The sequence below is a fragment of the Malaclemys terrapin genome, chromosome 3 (genome assembly GCF_027887155.1).
Source record: "Malaclemys terrapin pileata isolate rMalTer1 chromosome 3, rMalTer1.hap1, whole genome shotgun sequence".
In the NCBI taxonomy this organism is placed as follows: domain Eukaryota; kingdom Metazoa; phylum Chordata; order Testudines; family Emydidae; genus Malaclemys; species Malaclemys terrapin.
The window spans coordinates 169,983,731-170,000,989 of NC_071507.1; the positions used below are offsets into that span (position 1 = coordinate 169,983,731).

Sequence of the window (17,259 nt, forward strand, 5' to 3'; positions counted from 1 at the left end):
TGTTAGAGAGTGTGTTCGTTCTTGGGACTGAGAGGGACCAGACATCAATCCAGGTTCTCCACATCTTTCTAAACAAGTCTTTCCTATTTCAAACTTGTAAGTAAATAGCCAGGCAAGGCGTGTTAGTTTTCCTTTGTTTTTCTCAACTTGTAAATGTACCTTTTACTAGAGTGTTTATCTTTGTTTGCTGTACTTTGAACCTGAGACTAGAGGGGAGTCCTCTGAGCTCTTTAAGTTTGATTACCCTGTAAGGTTAATTTCCATACTGATTTTACAGAGATGATTTTTACCTTTTTCTTTAATTAAAAACCTTCTTTTTAAGAACCTGATTGATTTTTCCTTGTTTTAGATCCAAAGGGGTTTTGGATCTTGATTCACCAGGAGTTGGTGGGAGGAAGGAGGGGGGATGGTTAATTTCTCCCTGTTGTAGATCCCAGGGGGGTTGGAACTGATTCACCAGGAGTTGGTGGGAGGAAGGAGGGGAATGGTTAATTTCCCCTTGTTTTAAGATCCAAGGGGTTTGGATTTGTTTTCACCAGGGATTTGGTGAAGGTTTTTCAAGGTTTCCCAGGAAGGGAATCCCTTGAAATGGTGGCAGCTGAACCAGAGCTAAGCTGGTAGTTAAGCTTAGAAGTTTTCATGCAGGCCCCTACATTTGTACCCTAAAGTTCAAAGTGGGGATCCAGCCCTGACAGAGCCCAATACAATACAAACAGCCAAGGATATTCATTCTGGCATTGCCTCTTTACAAAATATCTCACACAATTAAAGTGCCACACAAAATCCACCTTTTCCCCCCTTGAAATCCCTCCTTACTACGTATCCCTGCAGCAGAGTGTTTTGACATTAATTTAACAAATACAATAAGTATTTATAAAAAACAATTAAAGAGTGTAGTTTGAAGGACTATACTGTTCAGCACACACAACTCCAGTTGACTTTCATATGCTATATTGATCATATAGATTTGAACTATGGAGTGTTTGAGCTAGCTCACAATCAAGACAGTAGGCAACTTCCTCTGTTTGTTCAGTCTTCAGCATACCATTGATGCTCAATAAATAAACACTAATAACTAAAGAGGCTAATGGCATTATATTGCAAGAAATGTGTAAAACTAAATCCCACTTTAATACCTTGTGAGCTTGATTGTATTTTTCATGTACTTTTTATATTTTGTTTTGGACTACACAGAATATATTTCCTTCTATCTGCGTGTGCTCTCCTAACGTCATTCATTGGGAGTTCTGCTGCAGTGCCATATACTCCTGCATTTCACCTTTGAGAGTCTCCTACCTGCAGTCTCGGCACATGTCAGCCAAAAAGGGAGGAGAGAGGGAATAGTATTAGCTGATTTCTTGCTGGCTGAAAGTGAGGCTGCCAACTTCTGTCTCCTAGTGTGATTGGCAGGTGTAAAGCCCACTGAGTATACCAGCGGTGAGGAGGTCACCCGGGGCATGAGAAACTGAGTCAGCAGCTCTTAGAACCAAAAAGGCAACTATGAAGAGGGTGGGAAATGCAGACAACTTCAGGCCAGGGAAAAATTCATTCTCTGATGGCTGTGGTGAGGGGGTGGGGGGAATGCAATTCTGTGTGGGCAGGGAAAGGAGAAAAGACTATTTTGAGTTAGACAGGAAAGGGAGAAGGGGAACATGATTAGCAGCAGTTTATTTATAACCAAAGTCTCTGAAGCAAATACCTAATCTAGAAACTTCATTCACTTTTCCTTTGACTATGGTTTTTTGACTTGTACTCTACACAAATCCAGAAATGCATAAAGACACAACTTGTAGCAAAAATAAACCCCACAGCTTTTATGCATGAGAATCATTGTACAGTGCTCAGTGAAAGTACTTACATCATGGGGGGGGAGGGGCGGAACCACCCAAACTATTTAAACAACTCAGGTTTTCAGGTGAAAAACGAAACCTAAAATGAACAAATTAAAAAAAAAAAAAATCTTTAAACTATAAGAAAAGGTCTCAGTGCACTAAAGCCTGTGAAGTAGAGCTGGGAGGGGAGGAAAGGAGAGGAGGCATCTGAGAAATTTTCAACAAAAATGGGGAAAAAATGAATTTTAAAAAAAGAGAGAAACCAAAATTTTTGGGTTTGTCAAAAAACAAAATAGCAAACATTTTTAAGTTGCTGAAAACCAAAATATTTTCAGTGTTTCGGTTAAAAACCTTATTTTATGCAAATAGCAGCAGATCTCACAGTTCTGAAATTGCTGAACTTTTCATACTGTACCAAACTGTGAGGTAAGCTTTCAAAACAAAATGGAAACTATGTGAAACCCACTTGCTTTCTGGTGACATTAAAAATTCAAAGCTTTGTCCAGGCTTGTCATGATATACATTAAGGTTTGTGAACTTTTCAAGTGATCCCAGATACAATTCAAAGTTAATCGGGGTAGATTTTTGTTTTTACATTCAAGTCCATCTGAGATTTTTTTTTTTTTTTTTTTTTTTAGTTTTCCATTATTTGGATGCAAAACCATGTCATCTACAGTTTTGTTGGAATTTTGTTTTGAAGTTTCTTTGAAATACACATTTAAAGCAAAAATGAACAAGGCCTTCTTTTGTATGCATCACAAGTCGATATCTACATTGTTCAGCTATCTAACTGCTGCATCATCGAGGGCAGAATCCACCCTCAAATCTTCTAATGGTGCACTTTTCAACCACATTTGACCATCTGCATTGCTGTCACACAATGAAAATTGGGCTAAATCAAATGGGGGATGTGCTCACTTGCCTTCTTGTGGCATCCCCCATGAGGAGCATAAAGTGAAAGGATAGTAGACAAAATGCAGAACACAGGCTTGCATTCTAAGTGAACATGGTATGCATCTGCTTGAATCAAAACCAAAGAAAAGATTTCTCTGAACCTAGCCTGCAGAGTTTCACCCAGTTTGGTTTAACTTCTCAGTGATTTAATGATCTGCATCCCACCTACCGTGCTCTCTCTGTTTTAGGATTTATAGATGCTTATAACTCAATTAAAACAACTGAAGACTTCCATACACTAGTGGTCCTAGCCAATTCTTCGGATGAGTTGTCAGTTCCCTTTAGAGTTTAACTCACCACTCTCAGATCTGCTCCCCAAGAAACACTCCGTAACATTCTGGATGGTAGCTTAGTAAATATTTAGACACTGGCAGAGTGCTTTGTGAAATTCATGCACGAGTTCTTCCATTTGCAAAGTCCATAGCACTCAGTGGAAGGATAAGGTTAGAAGAAACAAAGCACGAATTGTTCTCAGAAGGATCCCACATTTTCTCAAGAGGCCCCAAAATGTTGGGATTCCATCCTCCTCAGACCTCTTAATATATATGTGGGTACGGCGCCTTGCATTTCTGCTTTCTTCATTCTAGACTATACTTTTTTCAGTTTATAGCCCAACCCATAGTATGCACTACCCTCCACATCTGATACAGTTATAATCTCCTCTATGATAGAAATTCTAAGTAATTAAGAGAAATGAGTAATCAGTGGCAAAATATATTTGTGAGGTTGTCATATTTTGCCCTGCCCCACAACGTTCTATTTGCCTTTATAATGCTCTTCAAACTAAAAAAAAATATTTTTCATGTTTGTGTAAAGTACATACATACATGAGGTTTCCCCTCTTTTTTTTTTTTTTTTTTTTTTAAAACTGGTTCTTTTCCTCTGTCAGGCTTCCTCACCTCAGACCCTTGACAGAATTAAGAAATAAAACCCTTCTTGCTAGCAGGTATTACCCAAATACAACGTTCTCCTTACTTCATCTTAGGGACAATGATTTTTTTGCCTTTTCCCCTGGATTCCCTCTGCCTAGTGCTAATTATTACTTTTTGGTGGGAGAGCAGAAGATGCATTCCTTTTATCAATGGGGTCTTCAGTCTTCTTAGCATATGCACAAACTGCCTCATGTGTCACGTGACCAGATTCATCACCGAATTTGGTTTGCTGGTTGTATTATTATTTTCCATGGCTTGGGCCAGGTACTGACGGGGAGTGCAATGTGAATTCTGATCCAAGCCTCCTGGGTCTTCAGTAATGGACCCAAACAAAATACTAACACGGTTGCAAGATATAAGGTGTTGGACCATTTCTGTAGATTGTGTTTTCCTATTTATTAAATCCTTACTGATGGCTGTACGGAAAGTGATCCACAATTCCTCCAGCAGAGAGTGTTGCAAGAATGTAGTCAAAACTCTGCTTTCCATACCACCCACATCACATTTAGACAAGATAGGAACCTATCTCTCTTCTTACTAAGCAGAAAGTTTAGTGCAAAGCAAACAGGGTGACAGAAATCTAACGAAGCATCTTTTATTTAACAATATCATTAAGACTTTGTCACACTGCCCCCCCGCTGCATAATTCAGGGCCAAAACTTTACAGAGGACAATAACTAGTATCCTGCACCTAAATCTGGATTCACACAGAAAGATTCGCTAACCAAACATCTGTCCTATTTGACCTAAATTAAACAATCTGTGACATGAACCAACCAATTCTAAAAATTAGTGATAAATAATGTATATACCGTACATAGAGATAAAATAAAACCACACAATTAAAAGCAAGATTGGACAGAGTTTAGTGGCTTCAACTCTCTACAATCATTAGAATATCAATGCATTTGATATCTCACAAGGTTTGTCTATTACTGTATTAAACAGTTTTGCCTCTCTGTAATATTTGCCTTCCTTTGTAGTGATCAATGAAATAAAACTCCAGAATATTGACTGTGGGCAGTTAGGGCCTGATCCAAATCCAGATGAGCACCATGGAAAGACTTCTATTGATTTCAGTAGCCTTGGGATCAAACTCTTCCATAATGCTGAAGAATGCAGTTTGTCAACCCTTAGAGAAAATAGTCCATTAATAAACCAAACCATTTAAGTGAATAAAGGAAATAAAATAATTTTGTTGAGGGAATATAGCTTGGGGTAGAAAGATAATTGGAGAAAATCAATACATGGTCTATATGAATGCCTACTAGGATGTTGCTTTTCTAACTTTGTTACACTTCCTGGATTATGTCAGTATGCATATACTGAATAAGATACGTGCATTAATAAAAATTAGTGAGTAATAGACGCACAGACTAAAAAAATAAAAACCAAGCCAAAACAAAAACAAACTACCCACACCAAGGAAGCAATTCACAACCATTTCATTAATTACATTCAAGTTAGTCCAGAGACAGGGATGTCACTACAATTCGGGAGTACGCAATATTTTATTAAAGGCCTGCTTGTCATTCGAATCAACAATCTCACATCCTGCAAAAGGCTTCTTTTGATCTATCTGTCTGGGGGCTTCTATAGCCCCATTGCTGTTATATCTCAGCATCCAACAGCTTTATTTCCCTCTTCAGTCAGGCCCTCTTTTTTTATATTTCATCACCATGGCCAGTCCAGTCTGGGATTAAGCTGCTCCATTTATAGCTTCCTTCCAATCAAATACTTGCCCAAACCTTTTAACATATGTGTGAAAGATTTGTTTAAAACACATTGTCACTTTGATGAAAGTTAAATTTAAAATCAACTCAAAAACATGTGGTAGTAGTCCATGTCACTATTAACATTTTATAGTCTCAGAGTGGGTTTACAAGGAAGGAACAAAGGGCCCCTTTCTACAAGGTGCTGAGAGTTTTTAACTACCAGTTACTTCCAAAAAAAATTGTGCCTTAAAGCTGAAATTTTCAAAATTACCTACAGGATGTGGATGTGCACATTAAAATTAAAGTTAATTGGGCATCTAAATCACCTTGATGGTGTGGAGAATAAGGGAGCTATTAGTACTATTTTCTTAAGGAATAGTACATAACTCAGTTTACCTGCTTGATGATATTCTGTCTGACTACACTGAGTTGAATAAAAATGGTCTGTTAGGAATAGCAAGCAGGAAAGGAAACAACGGTAGAGATAAGGCATGTGGGGTAAACAGTTTCACAGGAATTAAGATGACAATGGCTGGACCATTAATTGGGAAGATGGTGTTTTCATGTGCCAGGACAGTTACACTACTGTTTTGCCAAGGCCAGAGCCTAGAGATCATAAAGATCATAAGCAGTTAAAAACACCCCCCTGGAAAAGTAGGACGGGGGAGGGTAAAAGTGGGGGGTGGGAATTGAGTGGTCAGCAGCTACTGAGGATGTAGGGGGGAGAGAGAGAGAAGCTGCAACAAGGACGTCTCTCCCAACCCACAGAAGGTGGTATCTGGTGTAAGTGGAACTTAGCAAAATTTGCAAGGAAAGGATAAGGTTCAGGTAAGATAAGATGTAAACAGACTTTTGTTGTTTTAACTCTTTCTCTGCTTGCTACATACATCTGGATGAATAAACGATAAGTTTGTTTTGAAGGAACTGTTCTTAGTCACTTTAATCAGCAACTGATCATAAGCTCCTAGGGGGAAGTTTCTTGCAGATACCAAATACATTTGGGCCTGTCATGCTATCAGAGGCAGGGAACAAGGGGGCTGCAACCCAGGGATCCAAACTAAGTGATAGAGTCACAGGGTTCTATGCACAGACAGTTAAAGGTAGCAAAACCAGTTCCGTGAAAGGTGCACTCAAGAGGGTCTGCAAAAGGACAGGGCCAGCTGCACTTGACAGGTGGCTTTGAAAAGCTCTCCATAATTTTCATGTAAAAAATTAAATTCATGCTGGTTCCATGGACTTTCAGGACCTTTCCACCTGACATAGAGGACAGGAAGTATTAATTCCCTTCTGCTGCTGCTGGTTGCCATAGGAAACATTCAGGATTCTCTCTGCCAGGAAAGTCTGTGATATTTAATCGAATTCTTGATAGTCTGGGGAGCCCTAAGCTCCTTTCCACTACGCAGGGCTAAGAAGAGCGAAAGAGTGAAATACAGGCTGAAAAGAAAAGGAGGGGAGGAAGAGGAACGTGTGTGAGATGCACTCACATCCCTGCAAGCACAAAGATACTCACTTCATCATCGCATGTTCTCTTCAAAAACTGGTATATTTCACAGTGGAACTGCTCCAGGAAGTTATTGCTGCTGCTTGTAACATTATCTCCCCCTTCTGAACTGCAGGCTCTACTTCCTGCAAAGAAGGTGAACCAATGGTACCATGGCCATGTTTCTCCATGACTCCCTGCCAGGAGAAACAGGGAGCAGGCGCGTCTCAGTAGCGATCCAACATCTTGTGTGAGGGAAACCAGATTCCCTTGTGAATCTCAGGACACATGCCTAGAGGGCCATTTCCCATATGGAAACCTGAACCAAGCAGCAAAGAGAGCCTGAAAAAATGATTATTTTCCATTAACACTATGTAAGAGTTAGTCTTTCATATATATTAATAAATTAGTGAAATGAATTGAACATTTTTGTGTTCTGTTCTCTAACAACCTATCCCATCCACATTGGAGCCCATGGCAAAGCTCCTTTTGACTTCAGTTGGTAGAGGGTGAGGATCTATCTAACTGGTAACATGGATGATAATACAGTGTATACTTCATCAAATATGTAGGGACCTAGTGACTTACTGTATAAGGACTTCATCTATACTAATATTTTGGTTCACTTTCAACTAATAATTTAGTATTCTTTCAATCCAAATGGTGGCCTTTAGAAACATTTTCTTAGTGAAGTATAGCATATAGAAAACACCTCCAACACTGAGGTTATGTAGGTGAAAACAGTTATGTAGTTATTGAAGACAAATGGTAAAATCTTAAGGGTCATCTCTTTACTAAGCCTACTACGTTTATTTTTTCCTACTCTAATTTTGTTCCAACATCTACTGTTGTTTTTAGGAACTAACTTGCAAAATTATTTCATACAAATCTGGAAAGGAACTCATCTATTCTAAAGGTAAAGAACTTCATTTTTTAAAAGAAGAAACAGCCTAGGATTTACTAGTGAAGAATGACTTTTATAGTTGTGACAAAAATCCTGTTTGACAGCCTTGTTTATGTTGGAGGAAATAATGATTGCTGACAGTCTGAAGGACCACCCAGTGTTTTATTTACATTTGAAACATTTGAAATCAGCTCTGTTTAGATAATGTTTACATTTTGCATCTGGCTTGCCTGCACATGTTGCTTGCATGCTGTATTAAAGTTAGTATATCGCATTTGAATTATAATCAATAATTTCAAAATTTCACACTGTCAGCTGAGAGCTATTAATGTGAAGTTGTTGATTCTCCTGTTAAACATTTTGTTCACTTAGCTCTTGGAATCTAGCTGTTAATGGAAACCTCTTCACATTATAGAAAATAATTGTGGAGGTTTTTATGTAAGAGCATGAAATACCTACATTCTGATTTATTTCATATTCCTCCTCTAGAGAGCCAAAGAAATGTATTTATTAATGTAATAATTTGTAACAGAAAGGGATTCCAAGGTACATGAATCCCTAGGATTTGGCAAGCACATTTCTGAATATATTGTAGAAAATTAGCAGTTTTAAATTAAGTAACCCTGGGTTAAGACCATCCATTCAGCAGCACGGTACTTTTACAAGTATTTAAATAAGAAAGATGCTTTGATGTGATCTGTACCAATGAAGAACTTCTCCCTTCATTTTATATTGTTTATCTCTTTTGCCAATCAGTTCAGAAATGTTAAGTGAACAATAACCTGCTGGGTATTTTAGCAATCTGAATGAAAGGCTTGGAAGAGTTCTTCTGAACATAAAGAGCCAGGGGTTATATTTTTTCCATTCAGCTTCCACCTTAGTAACAAACAGAACAGAACAACAACAAAAAAACTTTAATGTGTCAAAAGAAGCATCAGGAATTAATAATTGCCAGTATCCTGTATCATTTTCTGTTACTAAAATAGATATGAAATTTTTATTATTTTTTCCAATATCTTTCCCCTCCACTGATATATTTTTTTTTCCCCCCATTCTTCACTCAGGTTTGCACTGGTATATCAGTTTGATGTATGATCCAGTTTTGGAACTTACTAGGAGTTTGAAATGAGGTCGCCTTGAGCAACTTAGTGGGTCATGTGAAGAGGAAAGGATGGACATGCAACCTCTACATCTGAACTGAAAGAACAACATTTGTGTATGGCACTTATCATGTAGACTGATCTCTTAACTGGATGAAGAAATGACAGTCTAGCAGGGCAAGCAATCTTCAGTATTATAGGCTTTGACACTGCATGTTTCATGTAGCAGAAGTGCTCTTATGATGCTTATACTTCACTTCATAGCATGAACAAAACTGAATTACATTTATTGCAATTCTTGAAAGGCTTTCTCAGGTATGAGAGCACTCAGCAGTACACCAAACTAAAAGCAGCCTTTTGGATACTCACTATCATAAAGCAAACCCCTTTATCTGACAAAGTGTGGAGGAAAATGGTACCTTGATTGTTTTCCCCCAGCCCTTTATAGTGAAGACAAAGAAAACACTTTCTTGCTCAGAGGGCAGCTGCAGAGTGGAATGAAACTAGTCAGTATTTTTGACAGATCTTAAAGTTCTTCATGCAGCTGATAAATATTTAACTGCAGAGGATAAATATCAAGCTGGGTACATTCAAACATTTCAATGAGATGGACAGAATTTATTCTTTGGTGATGCAAGTTCCAGCCTAGAGAATAAGTAACAATTTGTCAATATGATGGTTATAACCATTCAGATAAAGGCTAGTATGTAAACATGTAGTGAGGAAAAATAAATACCTTGTCTGCTGCTCCATATGAGATATTGGAAAACTAAATTAGTACACGAGGCTAGTGAGTTTGCTGGCTCTAAAGTATTCTGATTGGATGGGTCCTCAAAATTATGTAAACAGATATCAATAATCTTCTCTATATTGTATGTACTTGAACAGGATCCTGCTCCCATTGAAAACAGAAATAATCATAGATTTCAAATGATAGAGGGTTTGTTCCAAAGCCCATGAAGTCAATGGAAAGAATCCCATTGATTCCAGCGGAGCTGGATTACATCCATGCTGTTAATTATTTTAGTTTTGCTACAAGGAAACTTAAGATCCACATTTGAAAAGAATTAAATCAGATATGCAAAAGAAGTGACCCAAAACATATCAGACACATTTTACGGCTGTGATTTATAAAGGGTTATGTTTTTTATACATGTTTGTCAGAATCTGATTGCTGACAACTAGTGAGAGTGCTGCTTTGGGTTTATGGCTGAAATGTGGCCTTAATTTTGGAATTAAATATGAAGGAAGGAAATTAGGAACATTAAAATACAAAGGTCACATTGAGTGCAACTAATAATGCGAGTCAAATTTTAAAGTGTAATTGGCAGGTCTATGTTTCACAGAAAATAAAGATTGAAGAAAATCTCACTATAACTTAAATCAAGATCAATCCTCAAAAAGACTGCATCTCTGTTTAAAGGGAAATTTGTTTTGGCTAAAACTTGTATTTAATGAAAACAATGTACAATGGTACTCATGTATATGTGATACCTTGTAAACCCAAAATATCCCCCAGAAAGGTGTATGAACTGAGGCTGTCAATAGTAAAAATACATTTGTATCTATATGTTTCCTCTTATGATGCTCAACAGTATTGCCCAGATATGTTGTGAGATTTAACTCATGTTATTAATTACTTAACCAACAATTAGAATATAAAGTGATTTGAAGTTTGAGGATGAAAAACACCATAGCACTGGAAATGAAGAGGAGAATATTTCAAAGTATAAGCAGATACTGCAAATATCATGGAGAAAATAAATGTACAGAGCCCTATAATCTTATTGTTTATGCGCCCAATGGATTACTTGGTTTTAAAAGGCCACAGTTAGCGTCTACAGATAACCTATGTACTTCTTACCATTAGTAAGAATTTATTTATTTAACCAAACTTTTCAGGAGAACTTAGCCACTCCAATGATTACAAATTACCTACTCACTGCTGAGAGGGGAAAGAGGAGTAGTGTTTAACATTTATACTGGAGGCCTCAATAAGATTGGGACCCCATTGTACTAGGCACTATGCCAACATGCAGTATCTAAGAGCCTCTGCCCCAAAATGCTTACACAGTCTACAAGATCAAACATAACAGATGGATGAGATAGCAAGTGGGTAAAAGAAAACAGAGGATAACGAAAACAATAGGATGTCTAAGCACAGACTAGCTGTGTGTAAATTTCTTAGCCAATCAGTAGCTGTAATAATGGATAAACTAATATATGGATGAAGTTACAGTATTCAGCTTGTGTTATTTATATAGCTTATAGCAAAATTTCATAAGCCTAAATTGTCTTTCAGAAGCACATCACAGAGGTGACATCAGACTCACATCATCCTCAAACTCTGCAATCAAGCAATTCTCTACCATGAAGCCTGGATCTTTACTCAGCCAAAACTTTTATTGGTGTAAAATATAACTGCATACTAAAATCAAACTCTGCCTGTAATTTTCTGCATTCCTTTTGCACTTATAGGTATTTGTATTTTGAACAAGATAGAGATTCTCAACCTTGGTGTTGCAAACGTGTCAGTGGGCAGGGACAATCCTGACATTGCCGTATGGCTAAATGAAAGAAGGGGCCCAGCTAGATAAAGGAAGATCCTGGTAGGTAAAAGGTTGAGAATCACTGAACTAAGCAGTTATACAACCTCAGGGCCGGCTCCAGGCACCAGCTTCTCAAGCAGGTGCTTTGGGCGGCCGCTCCGGAGAGGGGCGGCAATTCGGCGGACGGTGCCTCACTCTGCCTGGGAGCGAAGGACCTCCCGCTGAATTGCTGCCACAGATCGCGATCGCGGCTTTTTTTGTTTGTTTGTTTGTTTTTGGCTGCTTGGGGCAGCCAAAACCCTGGAGCCGGCCCTGTACAACCTACAATGCCTTTCAGTTGCTGAAAAGTCAGATCTAAAGACTGCTCTCACTGATGCAGATGTAATTATGGAGTAACTCCAGTGCAGTCCATGAAGTTACACTGTATTTACAGCTGCACCGCTCCTTCATTTGTGCTATATACTGTAGCTATAAAAAATGAATAAAATCTATTCAGTATTAGGATTAGAGGTAGATGAATTGGTGTGTTCTCAATAACATTTAGACCCAATATTTCCACAGAATTCCAACCAAAATTGGTGAAGGATGAAGCTGGTTAATTTTTTTGCTTACACTTAAGGGATGGGGAAAAAAAAAACAATGAGTTAAGAACACTAAGAATCTTTCTTTGTAATATTTTGAACTCAACCAAGAACCAATGGAAATCTCACAGACACACCTCTTCCCATGAAATTTTCAGACTGACCTGTTTCTAGTAAGTGTTGGATAAGTCTGGATGCTCAACCAAACTGTTTATAACAGGGGTTCTCAAACTGGGGGTTGGGACCCCTCAGGGGGTCACAAGGTTATTACATGGGGGTTTCGAGCCATCAGCCTCCACCCCAAACCCTGCTATGCATCCAGCATTTATAATGGTGTTCAATAAATAAAAAACACTTTTTTATTTAAGGGGGGTTGCACTCAGAGGCTTGCTATGTGAAAGGGGTCACCACTACAAAAGTTTGAGAACCACTGGTTTATAAGGTCATTTTGTCCAAGATTTTCAAAAACAGATGCCTATGGTTAGGCTCCCACATCTAACTTTAGGCATCATAAATAGGTGGTGTGATTTTCTAAAATGCTGAGCACCCATGACTTCAATTAAAGTAAATGGAAGCTGCTGAATACGCAGCTCTTTTGGAGATCAGACAACTTATTTATGTGCCTAGAATATGGATTGAGGAGTTTAACGTAGGGCACATTTTTTAAAATCTTGGCTTTGAGATTTGTACAAATTTAATTATGGATACGGTACAGCAACACCTACCAATCTGCTTGAAAAAATGCAATAGACTGCCCATTCCCCAACGAGCCAACACTCAGCACTGAAGATCTTGCCAAGTATTTTCCTCTCTCCAACATCCTATTCCTGGGGAAATAGACAGTCAGGATGTTATTTAAAGGAAGGTTAAGTAGGTTTGAGCAAACCTCTATTAAAACACAATTCTTAAATAATTATTTATATGAAGAATAATTAGGAAAAGTAGATCCGAAAGCAATATTTTTGTGTAAATTCCAATAGATGGAATGCTTGCCTTGGCATGAAAGTCATGGATGGGATTATTTACTAATTTGTTGCTGAAATGCAGCAGATGTTAGCCTTGTGGAAATATAAGGAAGGATTTGTTATCATCAAGGTTATGAAAAGGCAAAATCTGATCAGAAGTTATGCAATTTTTATGTTGGTTTAGGATTTAAAACTAATATCCAAAAAATGACAATGCTACAACTCACTGAGGACAACATACATTGCAAAGACGAGTTTAACCATCCTGTATGCTTTAAAATGTGTGCGCACTTTCAAATGTGTTACTAATTATTTATATATTATTATTAAGGCTACATTTTAGTCTATGGGTATTTTTAGTAAAAGTCATGGACAGGTCACAGGCAGTAAACAAAAATTCAGGGCCTGTGACCTGTCCATGGCTTCTACTATATACCCCTGACTAAATCTTGGAGGAAGGGTGGCCCGGAGGTGCTGAGGGTGGCAGTCTGGGGGTGCCATGGGTGCTGGGGGAGGGGGGAGGCGGGTGGTGGTATGTGGCCCAGGACACCTGCTGCTGATGGGGGAAGGAGTGGCAGGCTCCCTACTTGGCTCTGCGCCTCCTTGAAAGCAGGGACATCCCCCTTGCTCAGTTCCTAGGCAGAGGCATGACCAGGCAGCTCTGCGCGCTGCCCCCGCCCCAAATGCCAGCTTCACATTGGCTGAGAACTATGGCCAATGGGAGCTGCGGGGGTGGTGCCTGCAGGTGGAGGCAGCGCGCAGAGCTGCCTGGCCACGCCTCTGCCTAGGAACTGAGTGAGGGGGATGTCGCCACTTCTGGGGAGCCCCCTGAGGTAAGTGCCACCCAGAGCCCACCATGACCCAATGCCCTGCCCCCTCCCACACCCAATTTGCTGGGGGGCGCCGTGGCCTGAGACTGCCCCAGCCGTGGGCAGTGCGACTGGTGCAGGGGCTGCCTGAGCTGTCCCCAGGCCAGGCACATCAGCCGCTGCAGAAGTCCTAGAGACCACGGAAAGTCATGGAATCCGTGACTTCCGTGACCTCTGTGACAACTCACTGCCTTAACTATTATCAAAGGCAAAGGACTTTACTCCTTGTGACTAACAGCCTCCCCCCCCTCTCCCTGAACATTTAACTAACAATACTACAGTTGGGTAATGTGAGGGAGGGATAGCTCAGTGGTTTGAGCATTAGCCTACTAAACCCAGGGTTGTGAGTTCAGTCCTTGTGGGGACCACTGAGGGATCTAGGGCAAAATCAGTACTTGGTCCTGCTAGTGAAGGCAGGGGGCTGGACTTGATGACCTTTCAAGGTCCCTTCCAGCTCTACGACATAGGATATCTCCATCATTTCATTTCAAGTATTTCTAAAGCTCCCAGTTAAACATGGCAAGACCTCAGTGTGGGACTGAGGGGCCACAGATTGTCAATTCTGTTTACCAGATCACACTATCCTGTCTATTTACTCAAACCATTACTCTTTGGAGGAAGTACTTTGTGCCCTCCAAAAAAATAAGGAAAAGCAAAACACATGCACAGGTTCAACACTGAAATTGAGTGTGGTGCTGTCTGAACAAATCACAAGGGTGACATTTGAAGAAATCTTCTCCAGACTAGAAAATCAATCTTTGTTTGACTTCAGTGGAAGGAAAGATTGAAATAATGAATGCTAAAATGAACTGTAGGAACAGGTTAACTCATCATGTGGCACATACTGCATATAGGGACGATTGAGATTTTTTTTCTTTCTCCTTAATAAGCTTCTGATGTGTACCATCTAACAATAGAGAATTTGGAGGCTCTCTTTCTACCTATTGCTGGATGGTAAAGCAATCCTTATGAAGGCAGTTATTTCTGTAAATGCTGCGTGAAATATTGCGAGGATGTTTGAGTCCCAGTTTTTCAAATATTGGGGACAACTCTTGAGCACTGCAGAGGGCATGTCTATATCTTTTTTGCAGCTCTGGAGATAGAGAACTGGAGAGCTTTTCAGTGGAAGAAGCTAAATTGACAACCAGAACCCACATATTTATCTCTGCTTCCAAAATAGCAAAACCCATTGTCAGAATCAGTGAACACGGTAGAGAGAAAGGATTACAGCAACCTTTGCAGGCATGATTGAAATAAAACAAAAGTCCTAAGGATGGGGGAATGATCTCTCCTTAACACATTTTTTTGGCTGATAAAGAACAACCTATAAGGAAGTGTAATTATATGCTTTGATGCATTAGGAAAAACTTACTAACTGTCAGGATGGTTAAAACACTGGAAAAAATTGCCTACGGCGCTTGCAGAATCTCTGTCCTTGGAGTTTTAAAGACCAGGTTAGACAAACACCTGTCAGGAATGGTCTAGTTATTCCAGAGTCCTGCCTTGAGTGCATCTGACTAAACTAGATGACCTATTGAGGTCTGTTTCAGTCCTACACTTCTATGATACTATGCCAGAAATTAAATAATGTTAATTCAGCATGGCCCAATGGATAGAATGCTGAATTGTTAGTCAGAAGACCTGAATCCTATTTCCATCTCTGCCACTGACTTGCCATATTGCCTTGGGCAAATCACAATCTCTCTGTGAACAAAATTTCCTGTATCTATAAAATGGGAATTATTTTACTTACCTACCTTTGTAAATTAAGTGGAGATCTATGGATGAAAAGTGGTATAGAGATGCTAAGCATTGATATTTAACAATATTACTCATACACCATCAAATAATGTTTCTTCTATTCATTCATATTAATCCTGTCTTCTCTTTTATTTTCCCCAAGTTGTCCTTTCCTTTAACACTAAGTGTATAAAAATTTTTCTAAAGAAAAAGGAGGATAACTGTACAATTTGAACTTTTTTGCTAACTTACATTCTAACGCAAGTGTAAAGCTTATCTGTGCAGAAGAGAGAGATTTTTCAGGGAACTGAGGACCATCAGGGATAGCTCAGTGGTTTGAGGGATAACCAACCCACTGAGGGGGGGGAGGGATAGCTCAGTGGTTTGAGCATTGGCCTGCTAAACCCAGGGTTGTGAATGCAATCCTTGAGGGGGCCACTTAGGGATCTAGAGCAAAATCAGTACTTGGTCCTGCTAGTGAAGGCAGGGGGCTGGACTCGATGACCTTTCAAGGTCCCTTCCAGCTCTAGGAGATAGGATATCTCCATTAATTATTATTATCAGAAACCCCACCACATTCTGCTTCAAATACAAGCTGCACTTCTTCAACCTTGCCTCTTCTCTAATATAAAAACACACAATTTAAAAAACACTTTCCAAACAAAACACTACAGTGCACACACAGTTCTCCCTCTAGGAAGAGGATCAGAGAAAGAACGAATCACATACAACAGATGATAGTCACTTATTTTTATACACTACTGGAAAGTACTTGGATACTACAATGATTAGGGCTATATAAGAATCTGTATAGAATTATTTGTCCTATAACTAAATATATTGATATTAGATTTGTAAAAAAATTATTTATCTAACCAGTACACCTTGTGATGAATGTATTAGAGATATGTAACTAAAATCATTCTTAAAAAATGATACTTAAGAAAAAAGGAAATTTCTTCTATCATATATTCTTTTTTCCACAATCTCCCCTGAAATAAATGCTCACACATTTTCTGAGAGTCAAGCAAAACTATAACGGATAGGTAGCTTGAATAGAGTTTATTAGAGAATATTTATTATGGATTAAGGAAAGAGAACATTAGAGACAAAATAACTTATTAAAAATCAAAATACTCTTCTAATATATCTTTTTATATTTATAATTTTTTTCCATACAAAAATCAACTCTAAAAAATGTGTTTTAATTGGAAGCAGAATAAAAACATTTTTATAGGACAATTTGTTAAAAATACAAATTGTAAATTGATTGTATATCATCCAGTGGATATTTCAGAAAAGAAGTTTAGAAAAAAAAAACATTAAGGCCATTGAATGCATTTTAGTTACAGTTCGTGGTAACGTAATTGGCTGGGAAGATGCCAGTTTGTCCTCGGATGCTTCCTTCCCACCAGTCGAACTGTGAATTTGTTTTGGTTTTGACAATGATTTTATCTCCAGCTTTGAAATTCAAGTCACCTGGTTGCTGTCCTTCAAATGAATAAAGTGCTGTCACTTCCATAGGTTTACTCCAATTCCCTAAAAAGAAAGATCAATTGAAGTCTTGTTTTATTTTAAAAAGATTTTATTAACATGTTGAATTTCATGTACAGTATATTCTCAAATTCAGTATCCCTA

The 17,259-nt window shown here is 38.7% G+C and overlaps 1 protein-coding gene across 3 annotated transcripts in view; it reads right to left on the minus strand.

The window, feature by feature from the left end:
• Positions 1–1,875: 1,875 nt before the first annotated feature.
• Positions 1,876–17,259, minus strand: part of SH3YL1 (SH3 and SYLF domain containing 1) — a 120,299-nt gene continuing 104,915 nt past the window's right edge. The window contains exons 10-11 of one of the 3 annotated variants that reach the window (XM_054021984.1): positions 6,944–7,059; positions 1,876–1,929 (exon numbers count right to left, since the gene is read on the minus strand). In XM_054021984.1, coding sequence (XP_053877959.1) covers positions 1,912–1,929; positions 6,944–7,059 — 134 coding nt within the window. In that variant the 3' untranslated portion in view covers positions 1,876–1,911. Of the gene's footprint in view, positions 1,930–4,344; positions 4,851–6,943; positions 7,060–16,668; positions 17,161–17,259 lie in introns of those variants that run through there. The other 2 variants (XM_054021985.1, XM_054021983.1) reach the window with 2 other exon arrangements.